This window comes from Gopherus flavomarginatus, chromosome 5, assembly GCF_025201925.1.
Source record: "Gopherus flavomarginatus isolate rGopFla2 chromosome 5, rGopFla2.mat.asm, whole genome shotgun sequence".
Classification (NCBI taxonomy): domain Eukaryota; kingdom Metazoa; phylum Chordata; order Testudines; family Testudinidae; genus Gopherus; species Gopherus flavomarginatus.
Window position 1 is genome coordinate 4,346,401 of NC_066621.1, and position 25,056 is coordinate 4,371,456.

At 52.1% G+C, this 25,056-nt stretch overlaps 2 protein-coding genes across 4 annotated transcripts; one reads left to right on the forward strand and one right to left on the reverse strand.

The window, feature by feature from the left end:
• Nucleotides 1-302: 302 nt before the first annotated feature.
• Nucleotides 303-7,458, reverse strand: LOC127052789 (zinc finger protein 883-like). 3 transcript variants are annotated; one of them, XM_050956853.1, is made up of 5 exons: nt 7,336-7,458; nt 6,875-6,945; nt 6,568-6,694; nt 5,894-6,007; nt 303-5,308 (listed from the first exon to the last, which is right to left on the reverse strand). In XM_050956853.1, exons 1-5 carry the CDS (start codon nt 7,451-7,453, stop codon nt 4,197-4,199), a joined length of 1,542 nt encoding a protein of 513 aa, XP_050812810.1. In that variant the 5' UTR covers nt 7,454-7,458; the 3' UTR covers nt 303-4,196. The 3 variants fall into 3 exon arrangements, with proteins under 3 accessions (XP_050812810.1, XP_050812811.1, XP_050812809.1); XM_050956854.1 differs by having other exon boundaries at nt 303-5,305; nt 5,894-6,010; XM_050956852.1 differs by having other exon boundaries at nt 5,894-6,010.
• Nucleotides 7,459-8,157: 699 nt separating this feature from the next.
• Nucleotides 8,158-20,216, forward strand: LOC127052917 (zinc finger protein 252-like). The gene is made up of 3 exons (XM_050957063.1): nt 8,158-8,226; nt 9,420-10,449; nt 18,264-20,216. Exons 2-3 carry the CDS (start codon nt 9,431-9,433, stop codon nt 18,862-18,864), a joined length of 1,620 nt encoding a protein of 539 aa, XP_050813020.1. The 5' UTR covers nt 8,158-8,226; nt 9,420-9,430; the 3' UTR covers nt 18,865-20,216.
• The last annotated feature ends 4,840 nt before the right edge of the window (nt 20,217-25,056 follow it).

A 25,056-nucleotide genomic window follows, 5' to 3' on the forward strand; every position in this document is an offset into this window, starting at 1 on the left:
ATCATGTGACCTGCAACGTCTAATGGTGGAATGACCTCTGCATGTTCAAAATGCAAGCTAGGGACACCAAATGGAGCCTGGAGAATCTCTCCGGTATCACACTATCTCTTACCCTGCAGCAATCCAGGCACTGGGATTCAAATCCTTCACACAGGCCTTTGAACTCCCACCCTCCACTTTTTGTGACCCGTCTTAGCTCAGTTCACCCGCACAGAATCCCTACCTCTACAGACTTATTTCCACACAGCTATGATTGTCTGGATTTCATAGACCACAAAGAAAAAACACACACAAACCCCATCTTTTAGATCCAAATATTTATTTTCACCTCTTAGATCTAACTACAGGAAGCTCACTACATGGATAGAAAAATATCACTAGTTTAAAAAATGGATAAAGTATTAAAATCAGCTCTACAGAAAAATATTTGAATTAATCTAAACAGCTCTCCCTTAAAAGCTACATAGAGAAAGGGCCCCAATCCCTCCACGAGTAGATTTCCTTCATTAAGTCTCTCTCATCATAACATTGACTGAAATAACTGGAGTGAGATCTCTGTGTTATAAAATCTGATAAAACTGCGGGAGAAATCTCTCTGGATTATAACGTCCTGTGAAGTTGCAGGAAAAAGATCTCTCTTTCCTGCTAAGAGTAAATCATGCCAATCCCTCTACTTCCCCCCTCCCCATGTTTATAGAGATTCCCAAATTAAAATACGCACACACCCCTCTCAAAAAGAAAAAACAAAACAGAACAAAAAACCAAGGCTAAAAAAAATGTAACTTTAAAGGGGCATTTTAACAGTGGTCACTTCTCTAAAACAATCTGGGTTTCCTTTGGTTTTAGAAAACACTTCCCCATGTGAATCAAAAGAGCAAACACTTAAGAGAGGATGGGTGGAAGACCAGGCTAACAGAACCAGCTCCACCTTTTTTGTTGCCCCAAGTGGCAGGAAAAAAAAAAAAAAAAAAAGAAAGAAAGGAAAGGAAAAGAAAAAAAAAGAAAACCCAGTCAAGCTGCTGCGGAAGAGAAAGATAGGGAGTGAAGGGCCCACCGCCAAATTGCCGCTGAAGAGTGAAGCGGAACGATTGAGTTGCCGCTGAAGTGCCGCCACTGCCTCTCCGGACCTACTGCCCCAACAACAGACAGATGTGGTGCCTCTTTCTATTGGTCCCCCAGGCACTTGCTTCCTTTGCTGGTGCCTGGAGCCGGCCCTGCTGGCTAAGCAGAGAGCAGGGATTCTAGCTAGTCACTTTGAAGATTTGGTGGCACCACTGTCAAAAGCAGCGAGTGATTCAGTGTCTCAGTTTTTAGGGGACTCAAACTGGGGGAGACCCCCTTACAAGGAAAGTGATTCCCCAGAACGCACTGAGTGCTCACCCTCTGAAAAAATCAGTCTCAGACTGAGCACCCCCAAAATAACTAGCCAGTTTGGAAAAAATCTTAGCCATTTTCTTTCTCTCCTCCTCCCCCCTCCCACCCCTTTCTTCAATCACAGCTTTTCCATGCCACATCTTGCTGCAAGCTTGTTCTAAAAAGTCCTGGTGTTAAGTCAATTCTCCATGCAGCCCTGCTGCAGACTTAAAAACTGCCCCCACCTAAGCACCTGCTTCTAGTTGCTGAGCACAATCTGTGCCTGGCAAGTCTTTGGTTGTTGAGGGCACTTGGCACAGGGCCAGAGTGTGCCATTATTTCGCAAAGAACAGAACAACAGATAACTAGATTTCCATGGCCACCTTCATCTGCAACCAACAGACCCACTTCCCTCCAAGAGCCATGGATACAGCCCAGGCATCCTAACTCCCAGCCTCCCCTGCTCTAATCCACTCTACACTTTTCCCCTGCCAGAGGTGGGAAGAAAACCCAGAAGTCCTGACTTGTTGAATCCTGTCTCTAACCTATACAGCTCCAAGACCAGACGAATCACCTTTTCTGCCTTTACTGACGTATTGATAGTTCCACCAGGCTGTTGAGTTTTTAATAAAGAATTCTGCCTTATGGGCATAACTCCACCAAACTCCAATGACAGCTTTGCCTGTGGCAATACAACAGGGCTGGGGGGAAGCTCTGGGGTTTATTCTTTAAACCTTAGAACCACTAGGAATGTGTGGTCTTATTTTATTTCCTTATGAAGCATCAGGTGAGGAGGCTCGAGAGCTTAACAGAACTCCCAAGGCAAAGGGTTGGTGAACTTTTAACATAGAAGATTTTTCTCCAGAGTGTCTGTTATGCTGTGATGTACATGGGAATGCTGGTAATACTTTTATGATCCATATGTGTGTCTCAGTATCCTCGTGCACTTTGTATGGCTATACACTGAGTAGAATGGGGAATGAGGGCTGGCAGAATGGCAGGTGGACTGTCTGAGATGGTACCAAAGTGTCTTTAGGAGCAGAAAAGAATCAATGCACCTGAATGAAAGATCTGGAAAACATTATTGGAGCCCCAGTGACTGAACAAGAATGCTTAGCTGCCGGGCCTGGAAAGAGCAGGCAACTTCCTCCGACACTCTGCAGGGAAGAAAGAGCTCAGCATCACTGCTAATACGCAATGGGCTGCATCGCTCCCTGAGATGAGAATGTCTCTGCAGAAGTCTGATCTCAGTCGGACTCGCTGTAGGAGCTCCCAGTGGCAAACAGGGATGCTGAAGCCTGAAGACCCAATCCTGGAGTTGAAGAGGCCGCATGGCCTCCTCTGGTGGAACTGTGTGTCCCCCTGAGGGTCTGCCACACTAAAAGGGTTACTCCCAGGAGACTGTTGAAAGGCTGGGATGTAGCACAGACCCTGTAAACCCACGACTGATGGGCGCATTCAGGAAGGGGTGAGAGACTGGCTGAGCTATTCCCCAACTGTGGCCACAAGCAGGTGCCCAAGTGGTGAGCAGAGCATTCCATGATGCCATGATATAGGCATTTGAGTTATATAAATATTACCACAGGCAAAGAATCTGATAGGCTCACTTTGTTGACACCTATCTAATTCAGTTATCTAAGGAGCATATTGGAGAAAAATCCTCATTGTTAAAATTTGTGTCAAAACTTTCAATGGTGACAGTCAGTGCCCAACTGTTAATGGTGAAGGGGGCCCAATTTTGAGACAATGCTGAGCACTTCCACCTGAAAATTAGGCCTCCAAGATATCCCACACGATGGACGCCCTCCAAGATTGCTACTGAAAACTCCTAGCCTTAACTTATATTGTAAAGCCATTCTCCACGTTCAATCAGGTTTAACTGATCAGACCCAATTCTCCAGTCTTCCCAAGAGACTTCCAAGTGATACAACTCCCAAATGTCTAACGTACAAGTCCCAAGCAAGTTGATTCACTCCGCCCCTTCCCCACGGTTTGTTTTGTGCATCATAAAGTAGCAAAATTGAAGGGCACAATCCCCAGTTTTATTTGCCTTTCCAGAATCTCCTTAAATTTCTTCTCCTGATTGGTTGAGAGAAATGAGACATCAACTGTGGAGCTTAATTACTGCAAACCAGATTAAGAAAAGACCTAGAGATCTATGCTCTACAGCTAACCCAGAGCATGAACAAAGCAGATCAACTGAGAGCCATTTCTGGCTTAGAGAATTACTCACCACAAAGAATAATAAGCACTTTTCATCTGTGAATCTCAAAACACAGTAGAAAAAAGCCAAGTATCATTATTCCCATTGTACAAAGAGAGGCACAGAGAGGCTAAGTGACAGAGCTGGGGCTGGAACCCAGGAGTCCTGATTCTCCCAGCCCCCTCTGATACCAGCCCTAGACCCCATTCCCCTCTCTAAGGATCGAATCCAGGAGTCCTAACTCCCAGCCCTAATCACCATACCCCACTATGTTTGATTTGTAGAGAGGAAATAAGCAATGCTAGACAAGTTACCTTAGCTCTTCCTGCCATTTTGGGATCTTTGTAGAGGCCATCAGAACCTTGATCCACTGGAAAGAGGGGAGGGGAGAGGCTTCTAGGGCACTGGCATGCATTGGGGATAGGAGCCAAGGCTTCCGAGATGAATTGGTATGTCTTGCTGAGCAACGGGGGTGGGAAGAGAGGAAGCCAATTTACTCTCTATAAAGGTGCCCTTGTCCCTCCCAGCTCCCCCGGAAGGCATATCAATGTTCTCCTCTGCAGTGGCCCCTGTTCCCCAGGACATATCAATTTCACCCTCTTGAGAGCCACAGGTGCCCTACTCTCCATCTGCTGGGTGTCTACTTGGTGTGCGTCCTCTGGTGCTTCATGAGAGCGGAGCTGTCTCCAAAGCCCTTCCCACAGTCGGTGCATTTGTAGGGCCGCTCTCCAGTGTGGGTGCGCCGGTGGTTGGTGAGTCTGGACCTATTGATGAAACCCTTCCCGCACTCGGGGCACTTGTAGGGCCGCTCCCCAGTGTGGATGCGCTGATGGTTCATCAGAGATGAATTGCAGCGAAAGCGCTTCCCACACTCGGTGCACTCGTAAGGCTGGTCTCTGCGGTGGATCCGCCGGTGCCGCATGAGTGATGAGCTCTGACTGAAGGTCTTGCTGCACTCAGAGCAGCTGTAGGGTCTCTCTCCGGTGTGGATGCGCCGGTGCTTGATGAGGTTGGCGCTTTGGCTGAAGCTTTTCCCACAGTGGTCACAGCTGTAGGGTTTCTCCCCAGTGTGGATGCGCCGATGTTGGATCAAGTTGGAACTGCTTATGAAGCTCTCACCACACTCAACACAGCTGTAGGGCTTTTCGCCCGTATGGGTGCGGACGTGCTTGGCAAAGGATCCCAGGCTGAAGCTCTTCCCGCACTCGCTGCAGAAACAAGGCGGCTCCCCGACATGAGTGTGGTAATGCTTCACCAGGGTGTAGCTGCATTTGAAACTTTTCCCACACTCGGTGCACTGATAGGGCCGCTCGCCCGTGTGGATGCGCTGGTGCTGGAAAAGGTGGGAACTCCGGATGAAGCCCTTCCCACACTGGCTGCACTTGTAGGGGCGCTCCCCGGTGTGGATGCGCTGGTGATCAATGAGGTTGTATCTGAGGACAAAGCACTTCCCGCATTCAGTGCACTTGTAGGGCTTCTGGCCCGTGTGGGTGCGCTGGTGCTGGACCAGGTGGGAGCTCTGGCTGAAGCTCTTCCCGCAGTCCAAGCAGCTGTAGGGGCGCACCTCAGCCTGGCTGTCATTGTGCTCTGTTACCACCTTGATGTCCATCTCATCCGGAGATATCACCTCTGTCTCCTGCTGCCGTCCAGCCCCGCTGGCCTCTCCCTGCTCAGCACTAAAGGACATCATGCGAGGCTCCCTTCCTTCAGCCCCTTCCTGCTTGGGATTATCCTCCTCTATCCCAGCACCTACTGGGGAGAGAGGGAGAATCCAGGCAGGGCTCATCCCCTGTGCCAGGGCGAGAGGGGGCACAAAAGGGAGCAGAAAATCTGAAGAGCAGGAAACGAATCCCCCTCAAACCCTTCCCCAGAGGAGAGCGGAGAAGCTGGTTCTGCCCCAATGGCCCAGCTAAGCCCTCAGAGAATGGCTGGGGGAGGGCAGGGTTACACCCAGGGGGTCAGGAAGGGTGGGGGAGAGCCAGGAGTGACATTTGTCATGAGGAAAGGGACCTGCTGGAGATGACATTGAGCGAGTCCAGACTGTGGAGGGCTCCAGGTGCCTTTGCTGGGACCCCTTAACTCCTGTAAATTGCCAAACTAACCTAAATTATTTGATGTCAAGTTTGCCATTTCAAGGGTCCCCCAGCTTTGTGGCTCACGGACACCAGCCCTATGGGTTTGGGCTGCAGTTCTCCAGCCTCAGTTTGGCAGGACGTCAGACTAGCTGATTAGAGCGGCCCCTTCTGGCCTTCCTCATCTATGGCTCTAGCATGGCACCCCGGGGTGCTAGCTGTTAGTTCGTGGAGGGTTTCTGGACCAGTATCACTCCTTTCTTACCTGTACAAATGACCATCAGGTTCTCCCTTTCCTGGGAGCCCTGGATATCCAGGACCCTCGGCTCTTCCTCTTGCTCCATCCAGGGGATCACAGCCAGGACAGGGACGAGGAATCCTGCTTGGGGGAAGAAAGCAGGAGAGGTGGCGCTTGGTGAAGTCTCCCTGGAGGGCTCGGTGCAGAGAACTTGCCCCGGTTTTAACCCCGACCCTGTTCTCTTCTGGGGGGATATGTTCACAGGGACCCTTGGGGCAGGGTGATGCCTGGGGGGATGGGATGTGCCCCCTGCAAGGGAGTCAGGGATCTCAACACACAGTGAGAGGGCGAATGGCTCAGGTAGTCGCTGGGCCGTTCATAGCCCTGCAGAGAGAGCAGAACCCCTGCTGAGCATGGAGCTGCCTTGGGGGGACGGGGGGGGGGGGGCGGGGATAGAGGGATTCAGTGCGTGTGTGAACCAGAGCAAGGAAATGCAGCCACCTGTGCCCTGGAGATCCCTGTGGGAGGGGATCAAACTACTTCCAGTGAGGGGCTGTGGAGGTGACAGTCTCTCCTGTGGGGTTTGGGGCAGGGGCCAATCCTCCAGAAATCTACAGGGCCAGGGAAGAGCCCTGAGCCAAAGCTGTCCAGGGTTCCCCACTACATCAGCTCCTGATCCCCAAGGGGCAGCGGCGCCTCACCCAGCGAGATCAGAGTCTGGTAATTCTCCTGCATGACGTCCCTGTAGAGCTGTCTCTGCCCTTCATCCAGGAGCCTCCACTCCTCCCAGGAGAAATACACGGCCACCTCCTCGAACCCCACTGGCACCTGGAACCAGAAGGGACCCCACTCAGCACCTGCTGCTCCAGCCATGGCCCCCAGCACTGGATCAGAGGGAGGGCAGCGAGGGGCACCGCTGGGAGAGCCCAAAGGGGAGTGTGTGCAGCAGGATCCAAGGGGAAGGTGCAGTGATCACTCTCTGATAGCACATCCCGCTGCGCATCTCACCTGGTAGCCAGCTGCAGCGACCACCAGCTCCTGTGCCGGGCCGCTCCCCTCCTCGCCCAGGGCAGGCTGATCTGTGGGGGGACACGGAGGTCAGAGACCAGGGCACAGCCCCACGGGGATGTGTGTATGGCCCCCTATGGAGCTAACTGCTCTGCTGGAGACCCGTGGCTGGCACAAGGTCCAGAGGGCCCTGCTGGGGTCATGCTCATCCTGGGGCACATGGGCAGCTGCTGGGCTCGCCAGCCTCCTTGGCACAGCTCCCAGCCCCACGGAGCCATCTCTCTACTGCTCCCCCAGGATCTGGGGCGTGTGAACCCCGCTGGCAGCCTCGGGGGCTCGCGTGGGGCACGAGACACAAACACTCGCGGAATCTGGTCCAGCCACACACACGGAGCCCAGCTCTGTGGCTCCAGCAATTTCAGGATTTCAGTCCTGCTGCCCCTGCCGCTGCCCCGCCGTACCCAAGTCCTGCCGCTCGCGGGACTCCAGCAGCGACTTGTCCGGGGAGCCCCGGGGTACCCGGCTGCCTCCGCCCCCCGGCTGGGAACCAGGCTCCAGCAAGGAGCTAGGGGGATCCATCTTGCCTGAGATCATTTCCCCTCTGCAGGCGTCACGTGTAATCCAAAGCCAATCCTGTTAGAGCCGGGAATGAAAGAGCCCTGCACCTCACTCCCGACCTTGCCAGCCCTGGGCTCCCCCCAAAGCCCTGCTGGTGCCCCTCACTCCCGACCCGCAGCCCCTGCTATCTTCTCCCCTGTATGCACCTGCCTTGCACCTGTGCCTGTGGCACTCCTGGCGCTATCCAGGTGACCCATGAATAACTCATGTTCTGGGAGCCTCTCATTTAACAGGCTTCACTTTAAAGGGGGCGTTTCCACCTAATGTGAAGAGAAAGTGGGGAGCCAACGTGACATTGGCCAAAGCTCAGGACTGCTGGGTTCTGATCTCATTTCTGGGAGCTGAGTGGCATCTAGTGGACAGAGCAGGGGGGTGGGTACCAGGGCTCCTGGGTTGCAGCCTGCCCTATGGGAGAAGAGTGGGGGCTAGTGAATTACAGCGGGGGCGGGGCTGGGCGTCAGGACTCCTGGGTTCCATGGCCCAGATTGCCTCAGGCAAGTAACTGAATTGTTCTCTGGGTCCTTGAGGAAACAGGGATAGAAGGAACTTGAGAAAAATAATTTCCTGCAGACTGGAGAGTTTAGTGTTAATATAATAGAGAAATTCAACCCCAGCTTTCCAGAGCGGAGCCGGTGCTGGCTTAGGCTGTAATAGTGCAGGGACCTTTCTGTCCCAGCCTCCGGACACCTGGGTCCCTCCCAGGCTGGCTTCCCCCGTCCCCGTGCGTGCCAGCGGTGAGTCCCTGCTGAGGGCCGAGGGGGTGGCCTGGCCGGGCGGTGACCGGAGGCGCAGGGAGAGGGAGAGAAATGGCAGCAGAGGGCAGGAAATCGCTGTCTGGAGGAAGGGGCTGCAGGGAGGAGGGGATCGGGGGATTCGGGGCTCCCCGAACTGCATCTGGCACCAGAGACACTGTCGGGCAGCGAGGGGGAGGTCTGTGGAGCTGAGCCCAGCAGAGTCCCCCCTATGCAGCCAGCTCCACGGGAAGTTTTGAAGGGTTTAATGGTCATTTATCAAACCAGGACTTCCCCTCTTTGCTCCTCTGCAGGCAGGATTCCTGGTCCCTGACTCCGGGATGGAGCACAGGGACCAGCCATGTGTCCAGGATCTCCAGGGCACAGAAGAAAGGGGGACCCTGGCCGTCACGTGGCCTGGGCTCTGGGATTCTCCATGAACTAAGAGCCAGTGCCTCAGGGTGCCATGCTAGAGCCATAGATGGGGAAGGCCCAGGGGCGGCTCTAGACATTTTGCCACCCCAAGCACGGAGGGTCTGCTGGTCCCGCGGCTTCTTCCTCCAAAGCCATGGGACCAGCGGACCCTCCGCAGGCAAGCTGCCAAAGGCACCCTGTCTGCCACCCTAGCCGCGACCAGCAGAATGCCCCCCACGGCTTGCTGCCCCAGACACTCGCTTGGAGCGCTGATGCCTGGAGCCGCCCCTGGGAAGGCCAGAGGGGGCTGCTCTGGTCAGCTCGTCTGACGTCCTGCCAAACCCAGGCCAGAGAACAGCACCTCAAACCCGTAGGGCTGGTATCCATGAGCCACAAAGCTAGGGGAGCCTTGAAGTGGCAAAATTGGCATCAGATAATTTAGGTTAGTTTGGCAATTTACAGGAGTGAAGGGATCCCAGCAAAGCTGCCTGAAGCCCTCCACAGTTCTGTCTGGTCTCACTCAGTGTCATCTCCAGCAGGTCCCTGTCCCCACAGCAGGCATCATTCCCAGCTCCCACCCACTCTGCCTGACCCCTGGGAGGAGCCCAACCATTCCCTGGGGGCTCAGCTGGGCCATTGGGGCAGAACCAGCCCCTCCGCTCTCCTGTGGGGAAGGTTTTCCGGGGATTCATTTCCTGCCCTTCAGATTTTCTGCTCCCTTTTGTGCCCTGTCTCCCTGGCATAGGGGATGAGCCCTGCCTGGATTCTCCCTCTCTCCCCAGTAGGTGCTGGGATGGAGGAGGATAATCCCAAACAGGAAGGGGCTGCAGGAAGGGAGCCTTATGGGATGTCCCAGAACGCTGAGCAGGGAGAGGCCAGCGGGGCTGGACGGCAGCAGGAGACAGAGGTGATATCTCCGGATGAGACGGACATCAGGGTGGTGACAGAGCACAACCACACCCAGGCTGAGGTGCGCCCGTACAGCTGCTTGGACTGCGGGAAGAGCTTCAGCCAGAGCTCCCACCTGGTTCAGCACCAGCGCACCCACACGGGCCAGAAGCCCTACAAGTGCACTGAATGCGGGAAGTGCTTTGTCCTCAGCTACAACCTCATTGATCACCAGCGCATCCACACCGGGGAGCGCCCCTACAAGTGCGGCCAGTGTGGGAAGGGCTTCATCCGGAGTTCCCACCTCTTCCAGCACCAGCGCATCCACACGGGCGAGCGGCCCTACCAGTGCACCAAGTGCGGGAAGAGTTTCAACCGCAATTACACCCTGGTGAAACATTACCACACCCACGTCAGGGAGCAGCCCTTCATCTGCAGCGAGTGCGGGAAGAGCTTCAGCCTCGGCTCCTTCGCCCAGCACATCCGCACCCATACGGGTGAAAAGCCCTACAGCTGTGCCGAGTGCGGCGAGAGTTTCAGCAGCAGTTCCAACTTGAGCCAACATCAGCGCATCCACACTGGGGAGAAACCCTACAGCTGTGGCCACTGCGGGAAAAGCTTCAGCCAGAGCTCCAACCTCATCAAGCACCGGCGCATCCACACCGGAGAGAGACCCTACAGCTGCCCTGAGTGTGGCAAGACCTTCAACCAGAGCTCATCGCTCATGCAGCACCGGCGGATCCACCGCAGCGAGCGGCCCTACGAGTGCACTGAGTGCGGGAAGCGCTTCATCGACAGCTCCAAGCTCAACAAGCACCGGCGCACCCACACCGGTGAGCGGCCCTACAAATGCACCGACTGCGGGAAGGGCTTCAGAGACAGCTCTGCCCTCATGAAACACCAGCGGACCCACGCCAAGCAGATGTATCCCAGCTGCGGGGAGGGGACTCTAGGGGTGGGAAATTGATGTGACTGCAGGGGGACTCTCTGGCAGTATATCATAGGCTAGGAAACTGAGGCGTGCATGCATATCAATCATAGAAGTATTTACCAACATTCTCATGTTCATCACAGCTTAACAGACACTTTGGAGAAGGCTTCCTTGTTCAAGGTTTGCCAGCGTGCTGGCATTGTCTCCAACTCTAAAGCATGCCCTGCCACACCCAGTCTTTTCAAGAAGGTCTATTTCTTTCACAGAGATTAGCACACAGAACAGGAAACAGCCTTAACTCAATCTTGGCCCCAGGCTTCAGGGCCACCCCACCCTGCGGTCTTGGGCACCCCTGTTCCTGGCAGTTTCCCAGTTTCAGCCACCTCTACATAAGAACAGCCATACTAGGTCAGACCATGGTCCATCTAGCCCAGTATCCTATCTTCTGACAGAGGCCAATGCCAGGTGCTTCAAAAGGAATGAACAGAACAGAGCAATTATCAAGTGATCCATCCCCTGTCGTCCAGTCCCAGCATCTGACAGTCAGAGGCTTAGGGACACCCAGAGCATGGGATTGCATCTGTGGCCATCTTGGCTAATAGCCATTGATGGACCAATCCTCCCTAAACTTAGCTAATTCTTTTTTGAACCTAGTTATATTTTTGGTCTTCACAACATCCCCTGGCAATGAGTTCCACCGGTTGACTGTGAGTTGTGTGAAGAAGTATTTCCTTCTGTTTGTTTTAAACCTGCTGCCTATTCATTTCATTGGGTGACCCCCCTGGTTCCTGGGTTATGTGAAGGAGTAAATAACATGGCCTTATTCACTTTCTCAACACCATGGTTTTATAGACTTATATCCTAGGGCTAGTGAGGGATAGCTCAGTGGTTTGAGTATCAGCCTGCTAAACACAGGGTTGTAAGTTAAACCCTTGAGGGGGCCATTTAGGGATCTGGGGCAAAAAAAATGGGGGGGGGAGTGGTACTTGATCCTGCTGTGAAGGCAGGGGACCAGACTCAATGATCTTTCAAGGTCCCTTCCAGCTCTATGAGATAGGTATTACCTCCCCACCCACTTAGTCATCTCTTTTCCAAGTTGAACACTCCCAGTCTTTTTAATCTTTCCTCATATGGAAGCTGTTCCATACCCCTAATCATTTTTGTGGCCCTTCTCTATACCTTTTCCATTTTTAACATATCTTTTTGAGATGGGGCAATCAGAACGACATGCAGTATTCAAGGTGTGGGCATACCATGGCTTTACACAGTGGCAGGGCTTCTTCCCTGAGGCCCCCCTTGCTCCAGGGACCCATCACAGGAAGTAGCTCCACTCCAGTGTGGCTTTCCCACTCCAGGGATCAGCCTGTCTCAATCTTTCCTCCCTCTAGCCACTTATTAGCAGCCCTTTATGGGCTCAGATGTAGCCCAGCCATCTTTAATTAGCTGGATTGAGCTCACCTGCTCTTGTCCGGGGGGTGGGAGGGGGAGGCTGGACTTAGTCTATCCACAGGGACCAGCTACCCTGGGATATAGCCCTGGGGGAAAGAAGGGGATATGCTGGAGTATTCTGTCTATCTTGTTGGGTGGTGCTGTGGGTCCTGGAAAATATTAAAAGGAAATGAAATAAAAAGATGTGGGATCTTTAGATCAATGTCTGTAACCCCTAACTGCATCAGCATTAAGGCAGATTCTGATCTCATGACACCCATGTAAATCCCATGCAACCCCTCTGATGTCAGTGGAGTTAAGGGCTGGATTCTGATCTTAGTGTCCCTGGTGTAAATCCAGAGTGACCCCAGTGATGTCAATAGAGCCAGGGCTGGATTCTAATGGGTCTTATTAACAAAATTCTGGTTTGTTTGTTCCTTTAAGAGCCATGTTCAATTGCTGGATAACACACAAAGGTTCTGATCTGTTTTTTATCCATGCTGCTAGTGAGTTACTCTCGGTCCTGGTATAATGGGTTTCTCACACAGAAATCCAGTAATTCGAAGGGCCTGATTCTGATCGCACACTAGAGTAAATCCAGAAGGACTTCAGGAATGTCAGCAGGATTACTATGGATTTAAATCACTGGGACTGAGATCAGAATCCAGGCCTGACTCCAGTGACTGAGTGGGGATGCTGCTGGATTTACACCAGAGTCACTGAGATCACAATCCAGCTCCATGATTTTAAAGTTCTGGTGATACCGTAACTTAGACCATGGGAGGATCAGATGCTGGTGAAATTATACTTCTGTATTGACCAAAATTCTGCCTTCTGCTACATGAGCATTTCAGTGGGAGTGGCATGCTGACTGGGTCCCATTGAATGGTTGGTTGGTTGTTTTTGCATTTGTCTGTTTCCAATAAACTCTGATGCTTAAGGCACACCTAAGAGGGAAAGACTATGTGTTATCATTTTAAACCTTGCTCTTTCCACTGAAATAGCTAAAACCTGTAGTTTACACATCTCTCATCTCTCCAGCCTCAACCCCACTGAGTCTGTGGCATTTTTCTACAAGAGGCCATGAAAAGTGGGATGGGCCTTGATGGGGGATTTTTAGCTCATCCTTTAATAATAGAAGTGTCAGGGCTTGGAGCTCTCTCTGCAGCTGCCATGACCAGGGAGCTGGGAATTTCCTCTCTTCCTGAATTAAGGGAGGTGGAGGCAAAGGCCCCCAGACTGGGATTCAAACCCACAGATCCCAGCACCACCCTCTTTCACAGATCCCCCACTCAGCCCCTGCTGAGTTGTTTCCTTTCTTCTCCCCTTGTAAAGTGGTCCCTGCAGCCTCTGATCACGTCTGTTGCTCTGCCCTTGGCTCCCCGCATCTGTCTATATCTCTCCAGGATTGAGGGACCCAGAGATGAGCCAAAAGAGCCTCTCCTGGGTTATATAGACAGGAACTATCCCCTCTGTTCTCAGGTCCGGGAATGGGACATGCAGCCTTTCCCTTCCAGGGGCTCCGAGCAGCCTCAAGGCAGGGGAGTGGGTGGGGAATGGGATACGGGGCCTTCTCCCTCTAGAGGAGCCAGCTCCAGTCCAGCCCCAGGGCAGTGGGACTGGCTGACTCGGGGGCAAGAAATGGAAATACAGACCAGGACTTCAGTGTGTGAATCTCATTTTCTGTGTTCATGAGGCCTAGTTTGAAATGAGTTGGGTCTCAGCCTGGTAGGAACAAACAGGTGTGCACTAGACCACAGTCCACACAAAATTGTGAGCTCACTGACAGCAGAGGCCATGAATCCTGAGACATTTCTGCCTCCTCAGCTCCCTCCAGTATTAGTGACTGAGGTATTTACCCCACGCCTGGGACCTCGTCCACCTCAGGCCCCAGCCTCCCACCCAACTGCCACAGAGCTGCCGAACCACAACATACGCAACTGCCATGGAACCTCCAGAGCCCAACATTCCACCCAAGTGCCACGGAACCTCCAGAAGACAAACCCTCCAGTTTTGTTCAATATCTTCATTAATTATCTGGACGATGGTGTGGACTGCACCCTCAGCAAGTTTGCAGATGACACTAAACTGGGAGGAGTGGTAGATACGCTGGAGGGTAGGGATAGGATACAGAGGGACCTAAACAAATCAGAGGATTGGACCAAAAGAAACCTGATGAGGTTCAACAAGGACAAGTGCAGAGTCCTGCACTTAGGATGGAAGAATCCCATGCACTGCTACAGACTAAGGACAGAATAGCTAGGCAGCAGTTCTGCAGAAAAGGACCTAGCGGTTACCGTGTACGAGAAGGTGGATATGAATCAACAGTGTGCACTTGTTGCCAAGAAGGCTAATGTCATTTTGGGCTGTATTAGTAGGGGCATTGCCAGCAGATCGAGGGACGTGATCATTCCCCTCTATTCAGCATTGGTGAGGCCTCATCTGGAGTATTGCGTCCAGTTTTTGGCCCTACGCTACAAGAAGGATGTGGAAAAATTGGAAAGAATCCAGCAGAGGGCAACAAAAATGATTAGGGGGCTGGAGCACATGACTTATGAGGAGAGACTGAGGGAACTGGGATTGTTTAGTCTGCAGAAGAGAAGAATGAGGGGGGATTTGACATATGCTTTCAACTACATGAAGGGGGGTTCCAAAGAGGGTGGATCTAGACTGTTCTCAGTGGTACCTGATAACAGAACAAGGAGTAATGGTCTCAAGTTGCAGTGGGGGAGGTTTAGTTTGAATATTAGGAAACACTATTTCACTAGGAGAGTAGTGAAGCACTGGAATGGGTTACCTAGAGAGGTGGTGGAATCTCCTTCCTCAGAGGTTTTTAAGGTCAGGCTTGACAAAGCCCTGGCTGCAGGGCGGGCGCTTCCATTTAGGCGACCTAGGCAATCGCCTAGGGCGCCAGGATTATTGGGGGGTGTTATTTTGTCGGGGGGGGCGTCAGGCGGCTCCGGTGGACCTGCCGCAGGTGTGCCTGTGGAGGGTCCACTGGTCCCGTGGCTCCGGTGGACCTCCCGCAGGTACGCCTGTGGCAGCTCCACCAGAGCCGCGGGACCAGCGGACCCTCCTCAGGAATGCCTGCGGCAGGTCCACCGGAGCCGCGGGACTGGCGTGTGGGGCAGTGAAATGGCCATGTGCCTAGGGCGCCAAAAACACTGGTGCCGCTCCTGCCTGGCTGGGATGATTTAGGTGGGGTTGGTCCTGCTTTGAGCAGGGGGTTGGACTAGATACCTCCTGAGGTCCCTTCCAACCCTGATATTCTATTATTCTAGATCCCAACATCCCCCCCTCGACTGCCACAGAACCTCCAGATCCCAACATTCCACTCAGGTGCCACAGAACCTCCAGACCCCAGCACTCCCCATCCAACTACCATAGAACCTCCAGACCCCAGCACCCCCCATCCAACTGCCACAGAACCTCCAGATCCCAACATTCCACCCAACTACCATGGAACCTCTATACACCAATGCTCTGCTCTCTGCTGCCACAGAACCTCCAGACCCCAGCACTCCCCATCCAACTACCATAGAACCTCCAGACCCCAGCACCCCCCATCCAACTGCCACAGAACCTCCAGATCCCAACATTCCACCCAACTACCATGGAACCTCTAAACACCAACACTCTGCTCTCTGCTGCCACAGAACCTCCAGGCCCCAACATTCCACTCAGGTGCCACAGAACCTCCAGACCCCAGCACCCCCCACCCGAATGCCACAGAACCGCCAGTGCCTATCCTGCCCCCCACCCCCATGGAACGGCTAGACCCCCAACATTCCATCGGAAATGGACCGTCTCCTAAGAGCAGCTGATTTCCTCCTGCAGAGGTTACTCTGGGGGGGCGCTAGGCAGCGTGGAGTCGGAGAAGCTGTTCGCTCTAGCTGGGTTTCACCCCGCGGTGGGACAAGAGCACTTTAACTGAGACACGAGACCCCGAACCCCAGGGAGCCCATAATGCGGATACCATCCGTTTCCTCTCCAATCTCTAGAGAGAGAAAGACTGGACCAGCACCCTCAGGGAAATCTACCGCCTGGTACCCCTCCCTGGGCACATCCCCTAGGGAGAGGGCACCCTATTGCTCCCCACGCTGGTCTAGTCTGTAGTGTCTTCCCCAGGGGCTCCCATATCTGGCCAGCCCAGTCTCTCCATGTTAGGCGCCTTTGCCTACTAATTGTATCCGGCAAATCCCTGGGTTAAAAACATAGAGATTGGAAGCGCCCAGGACTAGAGCGGAGCCGGGATGAGCAACCCTCCCGTTTTGCAACTAGGTGCAGTTTCCACCACGGAACATAACCATGGCGCTGGGGTGCAGGAGGGTTGCAGAATATGAGGAGTTTGAGTGAGGGGTGCAGGCTCTGACCTGGGGCAGGGGATTGGGGTACAGGAGGGGGTGCAGACATGTGAGCTCTGTAAGGGAGTTAGCAATTCAGCACGTTGTACAAGAGAAAGGAGCTGCCGTGATTTCATATAGACAAAGAAACTAATAGAAGACACTTTTACATAGTCAAAATGTGAGAGGCAGAGTTGGAGGGAGGGAGGGGGCGTCTGTACAGTATTTCACGGCATTGGATCCCCTGGCTGGAGCAGTAACGTAGCCCTGCAACACTTGTACACGATAGAGAGGAGCTGCAGTGTCTAAGCTTTGACGGTCTAGGAATTGGGCTGCCTGTGCCTTTAAGACCCCAGCCCCAGGAACCCGCCCCCTGCTCGGGGGCTGACATGCACCGTCCCGTGAGCAGAAGGAAAACAGCCTCTGCACCCCCCTCCCCTCCCAGATTAGCGAGCACAGCAGGTGGCTCCTCCCACGGGGTCACTGTTCCCCCCTCTCCCTAAATGGGGGTTTGCCCCCGCACAGGGTCTGGCAGCGTCTCCCTTCCCCCCCGGCTTAACCCCGGCTACCACCCCACACCCCCGATTTTCCCCCTTCAGCCCCTCTTCTGCCGCTACCTACAGCAGCTTGATCCCCCCTGGCCAGTAAATGTCTGCCCCCCGCTCAGACCCTGGCAGCTCCCCCCGCTGCGATCTCCCCCCCGCCCCCCGATCCTTTTAAACCCCTCCAAAGAGCAGGCAGCAAATCGTAAGTAGAAGTGAGGGCAGAGAGAGGGCAGCGGCGTCAGCGAACATTACTGGGCATGCGCAGTTCGGATGCGCCTGCTCCGTGCACCCAAACTAGGGACTCGGGAGCGGGACGTTCCCGTCCCAGCAGCATCCCGGACACCTGGGTCACGAGCCGCGCTCCCGGCCCGAGTGTGCGCAGGGGGAGGCCTTGTCTGCAGCCCCGCGCGGGGGGGATCGCGTGTGAGCGGGGGGCAGGGGACGGAGAGGCAGCAGAGGCAGGAAATCGCTGCCCGGAGGAAGGCGGGGAGACCCCCCCCCAGCCCGCGCTGGGGCAGCGTGGCGGGGTCTGTGCAGCTGGGCTCCGCATGGTGCCCCCAGCCCAGCCCGCTCGAGGGCAGCAGGGACGGGGGGGAGGGGTACCTGGGCTTGGTATTAAAGCCCGGGCACGTTGTCCGCTCTTAGCCCTCGGGGGAGATCATCTCACCAAGCCCCGTATCGCCTGTTTCTTTCCCCGGCAGCAGGATCCCCCGCCCCTGCCGCGATCCCCCACATGGAGCCCGGGGCAGAGCCGAGGGTCCTGGATCTCCAGGGCTCCCCGGGAAGGGAGATCCCCAGAGGTGTCCACACAGGTGAGGAATGAGCGACATAGGGTGGGAGTGAAGGGAACAGGTGGGATCCCAACCAAGCCAGCGGGAGCCCCCCAGTTCTGCCTCCACTCGCTCTGTATCGTCCCCAGCAGGTCCCTGTTCTCATGGCAGGTGTCACTCCCGGATCCCACCCCCAGCACGAGCCCTCCCCTCCCCCAGCCTTTCTCTGAAGGCTCAGCTGAGATGTTGGGGCAACCCCAGCCCCTCCTCTCCCCTCAGGGAAGGATTTTTGGGGGGTTGTTTCTCACACTCATGTTTCCTGCTCAGTGACAAACCCCTTTGTTATCCTTTCTCACCCCGACCCCTGGCTGGATTCTCTCTCTCTCCCAGCAGGTGTCAGGACAGAGGAGGGCAACTCCAAGCAGGAAGGCCCTGCGGGAGCAAAGCTGCATGGGACGTCCCACTGTCCCAAGCAGGGAGATGATGCCTGTGGGGGACAACAGCAGGGAGCCCCCCTGGGGCAGAGACCTAATGATCTCGCCCAGCTGGCCTCCATCCCAGCAGAGAAACCCTACAAATGCCACGAGTGTAACAAAAGCTACAGCCTGAGCTCCAACTTGAGCCGCCATCGCAGGAGCCACACGGCAGAGAGATCCCACAAATGCGCCCAGTGCGGGAAGAGCTTCCACTTCAACTCCCAGCTTGTCCAGCACCAGATCAGCCACACTGGGGAGCGACCCTACAAATGCCCCGACTGCGGGAAGAGCTTCGGTGTGAGCTCCAACCTTCTCCAGCACCAGCGCATCCATTGGGTGGAGCGACCCTACAGCTGTGCCAACTGTAAGAAGAGCTTTGGCCACAGCTCCCTCCTGGCCCAGCACCAGCGCAGGCATATGGACGAGAGACCCTACAAGTGTGGGGAGTGCGGGAAGGCTTTTGGGGTGAGCTCGGCTCTGATCCGACACCAGCGGATCCACACGGGTGAGAGGCCTTACCAGTGTCTGGTCTGTGGGAAGAGCTTCAACCTTAGCTCCAACCTCTTCACCCATCGCAGGATCCACTGGGACGAGAAACCTTATAAATGCCCTGAATGTGGGAGGAGCTTCAGCCAGAGCTCAAGCCTCAGCCGCCACCAGATCAGCCATACGGGAGAACGACCATACAAATGCCCTGAGTGTGGAAAGTGCTTCAACCAGAGCTCCCTCCTGATCCGGCACCAGCGGATCCACACAGGGGAGCGACCCTACAGATGCTCCCAGTGCTGGAAGAGCTTCCTACGGAGCTCCCAGCTGAAGAGACACCAGAGAGTTCACACTAGGTAGGGGGCAGTGATTGATGACTCTCTGTAGCAGTTCTACAGACCAACCAGGATCACTTGGATAATTGGGATCGTCTCAACAAGATGTGTTTTAAGACAGTCAAATGCAATACTGTACAATCAGGAATGTATTTTGCATTTACTGAGTGAAGGACTGTATCCTGGGACACAGTGACTCTGAATAGGACTTACGGGTCCTGGTGGATAACCAGTTGACTATCAACTCCCAGTGTCATGCCCTAGCTAAGAGGGTAACGTGATTCTTCGATCTATAAACTGAGGAATATTGAGTAGCAACGGAGAGGGGGTATCACCTCTGTATGCGGCATTGGGGAGACCATTGTGGGAGACTGCATCCAGTTCTGGAATGCACCCTTCAGAAAGGGTGTTGACAAAGGAGAAAGGGTTCAGAAAAGAGCCACAAGAACAATGTGAGGTCTGGGAAACCTTCTTTGTAGTGAGCCACTAAAGAGGTTTGATCTATTTAGCTCATCCAAGAAAAGATGAGTCGATGACTGGATCCCAGTACCTACATGGGGAGGAGAATTCTGATATCAGAAGGTTCTTCAGAGTAGCAGCCAAAGGCTAAATGAGATCCAATGGCAGGAAGCTGAAGGGAGACAAATTCAGACTGGAAAGAATGTGTGAATTTCTAGCAGCGGGGAAAATTAACCACTGGAACAACTCACTGAGGGATGTGGTGGATTCACCTGGAGTCTTTACACCAAGCCTGGACAACTGTAAAAGCTCTGCTCTAGCACTACCAAAAGTTCTGGGCTGGCTGCAGGAATCACTCGGTGAGGTCCTTTGGCCAGGGTTATGCAGGAGGTCAGGCCAGGTGGTCAGAATGGTCCCTTCCGGTTATAAACTCTACGAATCCCTCACCCCCCGTCTGCTCAACTGTGGGAAGCAGAGTGTGATAGAGACACAAAATGAAGGAGTCACATAAACGTATCAAAGCAGGAAGAACTAAGACTAAGAGGCCACGTAGTCCTCGAAGTCAGCAGATCTGGGTTGTATTCCTGCCTCGGCTACTGACTGGCTGTGTGTCCTTGGACAAGTCCCTTTCCCATCTGTGCCTCAGTTTACTCTCCTGCCCTTTCTGTTTTTCCTTGTGAGCCCTTTGGGACAGGGACTGTCCTTGCTCTGGGTGTGTGTTGCACCCGGCACAATGGGGTCCTGATCTGGGGTGGGCCTGTGGGTGTGACTGTAATAGAAGTAACTAATGAATTAGGAAGCTTTAGCGTCATTCACAGATGACTCTGTCACCTCCTCCTTGTGCTGCTTTATCCCTGCTGTAAGTGACGTCCCACAACCCAAGCCTGTTGGCTGAGCAAAATGAGATCTTATCCTGAACGCCAGGCATTTGTGTTTGTCAATCAGACAACTGGGAGGGGGTAAATGCGGGATACAGAGCTCTTGGCATGGGGAAAAGAGGGAGCTGGGGGGGGACATATAGAGCCCCTGACTTGGGTGTGATGGGGGGACACACAGAGCTCCTGACATGGGGAAGAGGGGGCAATCAGGGGGACACAGAGCTCCTGGGATAGGGCTGAGGTTCAGGTAGTCCCTGAAGTAGAGGTGGCTGGGAGGATGGTACACAGGGAGTTCATGGGGGATGTAGAGGAGTAAAGAGGTTATTTTATCTCTGCATTTGGCAGTGGTGCTACCACTTCAGGAATCCTGTGTCCAGTGCTGGAACCCACAATTCCAGAAGGATGTTGATACATTGGAGAGAGTCAGAGAAGAGCCACAAGAATGATTAAAGGATTAGAAAACCTGCCTTAATAGTGACAGACTCAAGGAGCTCAACTTATTTAACTTTCCAAAGAGAAGGTTAGGGGGTGACTTGATCCCAGTCTGTAAGTACCTACATGAAGAACAAATATTTAATAATGGGCTCTTCAGTCTAGCAGAGATCCAACGGCTGGAAGTTGAAACTAGACAAATTCAGACTGGAAATAAGGCGTAAATTTTTAACAGTGAGAGTAATTAACCACTGGAACAATTTACCAAGGGTCATGGTAGATTCTCCATCACTGACCATTTTGAAATGGAGATTGGCTGAATTTCTAAAAGTTCTGCTCTAGGAATTATTTTGGAGCAGGTCTCTGGCCTTTGTTATCCAGGAGGTCAGAAGAGATGATCACAATGGTCCCTTCTGGCCTTGGCATCTATGAGGAGCCCCTGGTGGGTGCAATGAACTTGGCGAACAGAAGAAACAAAGTGTGTGACCCCCTAGTATAGAATGTAGGTCACTTCAGGAGCTGAAATGAGCGATATGTCAGAGCCTTTCACTCCACACTCCCACCCCACATCCCTGGAGCCTCCCAGGAGGTCTCCAGCAGAACTACAGAAGAGGAGACTTTGATCAGGAGCACTGGTCAGGCACCAGCACCACACTGGGCTTAGTGCTGTACGTTATTAGATATTGTGACGGGTTGCTCCCTCCCCCTTCCAGGGTAACACCTGATTTTACTGAGGTATCACTGAGCCCGCCTGTTCTGCCAGCCTAGGCTGCCTCATCCTGTCCTGCTGAGCCAGGCCCTCAAGCCTCCTCCAGCACACACCCAAGTAGGGCCACACCCAGATGCAAAAAGACACAGATGCTGAGTTCAGCTCTGCATGGGACAACTCAGCTTGGGGATTGCCCAGCATTCAAGAGCACACCCCCTCTGGAGTGTAAACCCAAAATTGTCTTGTCTTGTGCTGCACAGACAACTGTACAGCATAAGCTCATGAAAATCATCCCCTCCCTCAATGGGGAGGAAGATCACAGCTTTTTGCCCCCCAGTTATGAAATGCACAAACTGGAGAAAACAAACACAAGTTTATTAACTACGAAGAATAGATTGTAAGCGATTAAAAGGGATAGCAAACAGATCAAAGCACGGGTCACTTGCTGGAGGATTCTCTGCACCTTGAAGTCTTTAAACCACAAGCTGAGGATTTCAATAGCTCAGACATAGGTCAGGGTTTGTTACAGGAGTGGGTGGGTGAGATTCTGTGGCCTGCGTTGTGCAGGAGGAGAAGATCATAATGGTCCCTTCTGACCTTAAAGTCTATGAGATTACTGAGCAAATAAAACAAACATGCAAACTAAGCTTAATACACTAAAGAAACTGACTACAAGCAGTAATTTCTCACCCATAATGTTGTTTTAAGAAGGTTGCAGAGTTTCTTGAACTTTCAGAACTTCTCTTTCTTGCAGCTTAGAACTCCACATATTCCATTCACAGGCCAGACACCTTCTAGCCTGGGTCCTGTACTTTCTTCTTTCACTCACATGTAGGTGTTTTCAGCAGTCATCCTGGGCCGGGAATCAGTGAAGAACCGACCAAGATTAACTCACTTCCCTTTACATATGACGGGAATATATATTTACATATGGCGGGAATCCTTTGTTTCCCAGTTTGGTCCCTAGCCCCTATTAGTGGAAAAATACTAGTAGGCCAAGATGACCTACTCCAGGTGACATTGATCACATGACCCTGCAGTGTCAAAGCAGCATCCCAGGAAGCTTCTCAGGAAGGTAGGAGATAAGCATCTTCACAGTCCTGTTGTTCTCCCTAACAGCGCATCCAGGCTGATTTCCTATTGTCTGGTAAGCATTCCCCAGGTGTAAACACAGTTGTAATTGTTACATAGTCAACATTCAAAACTTCAGATACAGAAATGATACATGCATACAAACAGGATAATCATATTCAGTACATCATAACCTTTCCCAATGATACCTCACATGAGCCATCTTGCATAAAACATATCTTAGTTATGCCATATTCCTATAACAATATCTCTAAGAATATGGGGTGCAATGTCACAGATGTATTATGGTAGCATCTAGGAGCCCCAGCCCAGTCATGAGCCAATACCCCATTATGCAGGTGCTGCACCAACACAGGATGTGGGGGGAATCATATTGAAGAAGCATCAGTAAGCCCCAGGACTCCTGGGTTCTATTTTCTAAGAGAAGAAGGATGGCCCACTGACTGATTCCCATTCTCTGCTCCACTGCAAATTGCCTGTGTGGACTTTGGCAAAGCCTCATGGCCAGATCCCAAAAGGTATTTGGGTCTCCAGTATCTTTTTTTAAAACCAGACACCCAGTGTCATGTTCTGCCTATTGAATTCTGGGAGAAGACTCATTTGAAGGCCCTTCCCCTCATCTGATTTGTTTTTGACAAAGCCATACTGACTGTTATTTATCACCTTATCTTCTAGATGTTTGTAAATCGATTGCTTAATTATTTGTCCCATTATCTTTCCAGGAACAAAAGTTAAGTTGGCTGGTCTGTATTTCTTCAGGCTGTCCTTATTTCCCTTTTTAAAGATGGGCACTATATTTGCCCTTTTCCAGTCTTCTGGAATCTCTCCTGTCTTCCTTGCCTATTCAAAGATAATTGCTAATGGCTCAGATATCTCCTCAGTGAGCTCCTTGAGTATTCTCAGGTGTTTTTCATCAGGCCCTGGTGACTTGAAGCCACTTAATTTGTCCGAGTAATTTTTAACTTGTTCCTTCCCTATTTTAGCCTCTTCTGATCCTACCTCATTTTCACTGGCATTCACTATGTTAGACATCCAATCGCCACCAATCTCTTTCGTGAAAACCAAAACAAAGAAGTCATTAAGCACCTCTGGCATTTCCACATTTTCTGTTAATATTTCTCCCCCTCATTGAGTAACGGGCCTACCCTGTCCTTGGTCTTCCTCTTGGTTCTAACATATTTGTGGAATGTTTTCTTGTTACCTTTTATGTCCCTTGCTAGTTTGATCTCCTTTTGTGCCTTGGCTTTTCTAATTTTGTCCCTACATACGTGTGTTATTTGTTTATCTTCATTCTTTGTAATTTGACCAAGTTTCCACTTTCTGTAGGACTCTTGATTTTTAGATCATTGAAGATCTCTTGGTTAAGCCAGGGTGGTCTCTTGCCATACTTCCCATCTTTCCTATGCAGTGGGATAGTTTGCTCTTGTGCCCATTGTGCTATTAGCGAGGATGGGTAAGGAATGGTGTCCTAGACTCTGTTTGTCAGAGGGTGGATATGGATCTTGGGAGACAGATCACTTGATCATTACCTGTTAGGTTCACTCCCTCGGGGGCACCTGGCATTGGCCACTGTTGGCAGACAGGATACTGGGCTAGATAGACCTTTGATCTGACCCAGTATGGCCATTCTTGTGTTCTCATGCCCTTAATAATGTCTCTTTGAAAAACTGCCAACCATCTTCTATTGTTTTTTCCCTTAGACTTGCTTCCAATGGGATCTTACCTACCAACTCCCTGGTTTTTCTAAAGGGTGCCTTCTTGAAATCCATTGTCTTTATTGTGCTGTTCTCCCTCCTACCATTCCTTAGAATCATGAACTCTACCATTTCATGATCACTTTCACCCAAGCTGCTTTCCACTTTCAAATTCTCAACCAGTTCCTCTCTATTTGTCAAAATCAAATCTTGAACAGCCTCTCCCCTGGTAGCTGTCTCCATGTTCTGAAATAAAAAATTGCTTCCGATACATTCCAAGAACTTATTGGATACTCTGTGCCCTGCTGTGTTATTTTCTCAAAAGATATCTGGATAGTTGAAGTCCCGCATCACCATCAAGTCCTGTGCTCTGGATGATTTTGTTAGCTGTTTAAAAAAAGCCTCATTCACCTCTTCTTCCTGGTTAGGTGGTCTGTAGTAGACCCCTACCATGACTTCACCCGTTTTTTTTTTTACTCCTTTTATCCTTACCCAGAGAATTTCATCGTCTGTCTCTTATTTCTATCTCAACTGCAGTCCAAGCGTATACATTTTTAATACATAAGGCAACACCTCCTCCCATTTTTCCCCGCCTGTCCTTCCTGAGCAAGCTGTACCCTTCCAGACCAATATTCCACTCGTGTATTATCCCACCAAGTCTCTGTGATGCGAACTATGTCATAGTTGTGTTTATTTACTAGCATTTTGAGTTCTTCCTGCTTATTCCCCATACTTCTTGCATTCATATACAGACATCTAAGATACTGATTTGATTTCCCCCACCCCAGTTCTGTCTTGTCTCTCCCTTATCCCTCCTATAAGAGCCCATGCTCCCCCCAAATCCCAAACCTTCTCCCAGGTCTCCATGTTTTTGATTTACCTGTGGGCTTTGGTCACCTGACACCTTCAAACCTAGTTTAAAACCCTCCTCATTTGGTTAGCCAGTCTCTAGC

Coding starts and splice junctions, on each gene's coding strand:
- LOC127052789 (XM_050956852.1), bottom strand. CDS start 7,453: ATGGATCCCCCTAGCTCCTTGCTGGAGCCTGGTTCCCAGCCGGGGGGC. Junction 6,946..7,335: donor CCGCGAGCGGCAGGACTTGG/GTACGGCGGGGC, acceptor GTCCCCCCACAG/ATCAGCCTGCCCTGGGCGAG. Junction 6,011..6,567: donor CCAGACTCTGATCTCGCTGG/GTGAGGCGCCGC, acceptor TCTTCCCCCAAG/CAGGATTCCTCGTCCCTGTC.
- LOC127052917 (XM_050957063.1), top strand. CDS start 9,431: ATGGAGGAGGATAATCCCAAACAGGAAGGGGCTGCAGGAAGGGAGCCT. Junction 10,450..18,263: donor CGGACCCACGCCAAGCAGAT/GTATCCCAGCTG, acceptor GCACCAGATCAG/CCACACTGGGGAGCGACCCT.